Source organism: Saprolegnia parasitica (genome assembly GCF_000151545.1).
Source record: "Saprolegnia parasitica CBS 223.65 unplaced genomic scaffold supercont2.180, whole genome shotgun sequence".
NCBI lineage: Eukaryota > Oomycota > Saprolegniomycetes > Saprolegniales > Saprolegniaceae > Saprolegnia > Saprolegnia parasitica.
The window spans coordinates 34,174-38,047 of NW_012156574.1; the positions used below are offsets into that span (position 1 = coordinate 34,174).

General features: G+C 56.2%; 2 protein-coding genes across 2 annotated transcripts; one reads left to right on the forward strand and one right to left on the reverse strand.

The window, feature by feature from the left end:
- Nucleotides 1-47: 47 nt before the first annotated feature.
- SPRG_15720 (hypothetical protein) lies at nt 48-704 on the reverse strand (the record flags this gene model as incomplete). The annotated part of the gene is made up of 2 exons (XM_012354761.1): nt 48-224; nt 693-704. 2 exons carry the CDS (start codon nt 702-704, stop codon nt 48-50), a joined length of 189 nt encoding a protein of 62 aa, XP_012210151.1.
- Nucleotides 705-2,605: 1,901 nt separating this feature from the next.
- Nucleotides 2,606-3,078, forward strand: SPRG_15721 (hypothetical protein; the record flags this gene model as incomplete). The annotated part of the gene is made up of 2 exons (XM_012354762.1): nt 2,606-2,869; nt 2,929-3,078. Coding segments are annotated over 2 exons (414 nt in total), but the record flags the coding sequence as incomplete, so codon positions are not given.
- Nucleotides 3,079-3,874: the final 796 nt, after the last annotated feature.

The following is a 3,874-nucleotide window of genomic DNA, read 5'->3' on the forward strand; positions in this document are numbered from 1 at the left end:
ACGACTCGCCGATCCACTTGACGGCGACCATGAAAAGTAGAGCGAGCTCATGGCCAGGACAAGTAAAAGGTGCCCCAGAGCAGCTTCATGTACCACGGCAGGTTCGCAAACGTCTTGTCTTCTTCTTCGAGGCGGATCTCGTCGTCGGCGTCCGTGTACTCGGCGGCGTTGGGCGACCGGCCGGCGACGCCAGGCGTCATGACGACGTTGGCCGGCTCACTTTCCTTGGCAGCGACCATGCTGTGGAGATCGAAGCAAATGCAAGAATGAGCTCGAGATAAAAGTGCAATCTCAATCAAAAACACTGCTTCTGCGCCTGGCCTGAAATGGAATCTGGACCGTCCAACAGCTGTTGGCGAGCTTGCGCCGGCGCGCAGTACCACGCTGGCTCGTTGAGTTGGCACAAGAGACATACAACGTGTCAAGATTCGAGTCGGATTCGATCCGATGGGCTTTGAATCTGCACTTTGACATTGCCAGTTGTGGTGAGGGTCTGTGGCTGTGGATACCCACTGCATAATCGTTGAAGGTTGACGTGTTGCCGCCGTCTTTTTTTCGATGGACGCAACAAGTCGACGAATAAGATGGATGGACGGGCGCAGAGATGCGTGACGCGCTTGCATGCAGCATCCACAGAGCTGCATTGGTAGTAGGAGACAGGCTTCGTGTGTAGGCGTAGCGTCCAGTCGCACCTCGTTGATCATCGGAAGTCTCTGTCGCACTGCCCAAAACACTGCTGCGTGTGATTCACGTACCATGCTTGGCCAGTTTCGCTACAAGCGGCAACTTTAGAGTTGAAGGTCGCTCTAGTGCCATGGTCGAACCCGGTCCTTGCGTGCTCGACACGAAAGGGGCGATTGATGTAGGATGCCGTGTCGTGCGGTATACGACATCATTTGAATTGCATTTCGAGCTTGGATGAATCTAGTCGCCCGTCGCGTTGTCTAGTCGCGGTGGAATGGACAACGTGTTGACAACCACCGATGCTTGCGCTCGCGGGCCATCGGTGACGGTGGGGACGACGATAAAGCCAGGCATCGAGCACACGCTGTGGCGATGCCCTCTCAATCGTTTCTGCAAAGGCCAAGTCTTCCGATTCACCAACGGCTGTAAAATGCACTAGCTACCAACAACACCAGTAGTTGCATGGTGTGGTGACGCTCGCGGTGGAACTCAAACTCAATGCGAGGGGAGAGCCGTCTCCCGGAAAGCAGGCAGTGGTATTGAGTTACTCCGCAGAGCAAAAGATAATGTGAGGAGGTGATCTTCAGCGTGGGCACTCGAAGAGGCGCCGATGGAAGATATGCCGAGGACTATTATACCGGGTATCTTCCAGCTAGTCACCCCTTTCCCTAACGACTTCTCCAGCCATCAACGACCAATCAGGTCGTGTCCTGGCTTGCGTTGGGAGGAGCAAGGGTTGTCCCAATCGTCCAGACACAACAATGGGCAACGAATTGTCTACTAGTCCATCCATCGAAAGACGAGTTATCTCAGCTAGCAGCGGCTACAAGCGGCGGTCGATCCTGCGGTGCAAGCGTCATCAACGACCCCGCTTTCGTCACGCACGAGCTGCACGCCGGGTTGTAGCAGCTAGAATACATATATGTAGAGCCTGTCTGTCGACGGTAGTGATTTGGAGCGTGCTGACATGCGGTAAAACAGTTTGGCTTCCAGAACCACCATCTTTGAATTGGTCGTCCCTCGTACCGTCCATCACCCGTTACGCTGTGGTTTTCTAGCCATCCCAACCTACACATACACTTGGCGATGGCCAGTATCACGTGACCTCGACGCAGGTTGCAGTGATCGAGTGTGTGCCAAGGTCTGCTCACGAAGGTCGGGTGTGGACTTTTGTCCAGGCCCACGCTCGGTCGTCGCTCGCCGCAGTGTTCGTCCAATGACCAGCAGACTGTACGTTTGTCCAATGCAAAATCCAAAGCTTCGGCAAGCACCCCCCGCACGGGGCCTCTTTTCTCCATTGACACGACTTCTGGCCGCGATGGGTGGATGATGCAGCCGATATGGGCATCCATTAGCCTCTATGTATTGGTATACTGTAGCGCAAGGCGACTAGCTGGCGCGCGTGTGTGCGAGTTCGAGACATTTTAAGGCTGGTTCGAGTACAGGAGCATGTGTACGACCTCGCGCGAGTTATCCCTCGGCGAGTGGGGTCCACCATGGGATGGATCTTCCCGTGCGCAGCTCACTCCCAACAAGGGTACATAAATTCAATTGAGATTTATGTACCCTTGCTCCCAACGACCAAGTGCTGGTGCCAACTCCCACGCATTCAGGCGTAGCACTACGTATGCGAAGTCTTGGAGTTCGTTTTTGCTCATTTCATTTCCACGCGAACACGTTTGATTGATTGATTTACGATGCGGTACGGTGCTGTGGACGTGCCACGTCATACCGCACTATTTGTATGGTATACAAAATCAGGCTCCAGCGATCGGGTTGTACAAGCAGTCATTGCATTGGGAATAGCAAGCGTCATCTTTGGCTACCAATTTGGCGTCTACGAGGACGTCCGATATTGGTTTCTCAAGAGTCTTGAGTCGAGACAGCGTCGTTGCAGATATCGCCCGAGGACGAGTACGACATGCGGTGGCACCTTACCCTCGTCGACTGCCACTCGGCACGCACCTTTGTGTACTCGCTGCACCCGCGCAGCTTGGGCTTGGACTGCAACGCGTCGCATGACGTTCGCCTTCCGTTGCACGTGGTGATCTACAGCGGTGACATGCCAGCGACGCAGCGCATTCTGGCCTGTCGCCCGGACCTCGCGTCCGCCGAAGCTATCGACCTTGCCTTCCACTGCGCTCGCTTCAAGGTTGCCGCGTACCTCATGGAGCAGCGCCAGAATGTGCCGCAGCTCGGCACACACTGGGCGCCATCGTTGACGACGTCTGGCCCATTGGACAGGACTTGCCGTTGACGTGCGTCGAGAACGGCAACGTGGCGCTGCTCCAATTGCTCCGGACGTACACGACGATCGGGTGGAGACCCGACGTGCTGCGCAGGGCCATCACGCAACGTCGCTCGCTCGACATGGCCACATACCTCCACCATACCGTGCCCGAAACACACTTTGCGGGCGCCGATGACGTGGCCTCTCGTCCAGCTTTTGCACCGCGATGGCTACGTGTGCTCGTCCAACGCCATCCGGGCTGCGATTGCTCGCGGCCACCTCGACGGTATCTGCTTTCTCTTTGAGCACGGGGTCGCGCCACCGCGCAACTCGATCGAGAGAGCCGTCTGCGACAACCAGCGAGATATTTTGGCGTACCTTCTCACTCTGGCCGACGCCGACTTGGATGTGGATGCCGCACTCGCGACAGCGCTGGATCGCTTGCTGCTTGGCAGTGGCACTGTGGAGATCATCGACATGCTCTTAGCGTCCGGTACCTCCTGGTGCTGTCCTCGCGGCGCTACAGGAGAGACGCCTCCGCGTCGCGCGCTGCCTTCTCTCGCACGGCGGCCTCCTCGACGTTGCCTCCATTGACGCAAAGCTTCTTGGCCGGTTCGCCGACGACACCGCACCACTTCTCGACCTCTTGCGCGAGTTTGGTATCAACCTGCCGACTACTGCCAAGTCGCCGTGCGCCGTTTCGAATTCCTCATCTTAGTCTTATGCAGCCCGTCGTCCAGCGGCACTCTTACTCGCCAGTCACAGTGCGCTCGCGGCATCGTACCGACACGCTACGTCTCAATATTCCATCCCACTACCTACTACCGGTGCGATAAAACGCTGCCTTGATTTTGTAAACAGTGTTTGCGTTGAAACCGCTGTTTGTGATGGGCAAAAACACTGTTTCAGACGCACCTGACACCTGAAACGGCAACTCAGAAAAATAGAGTCTGTCAATAA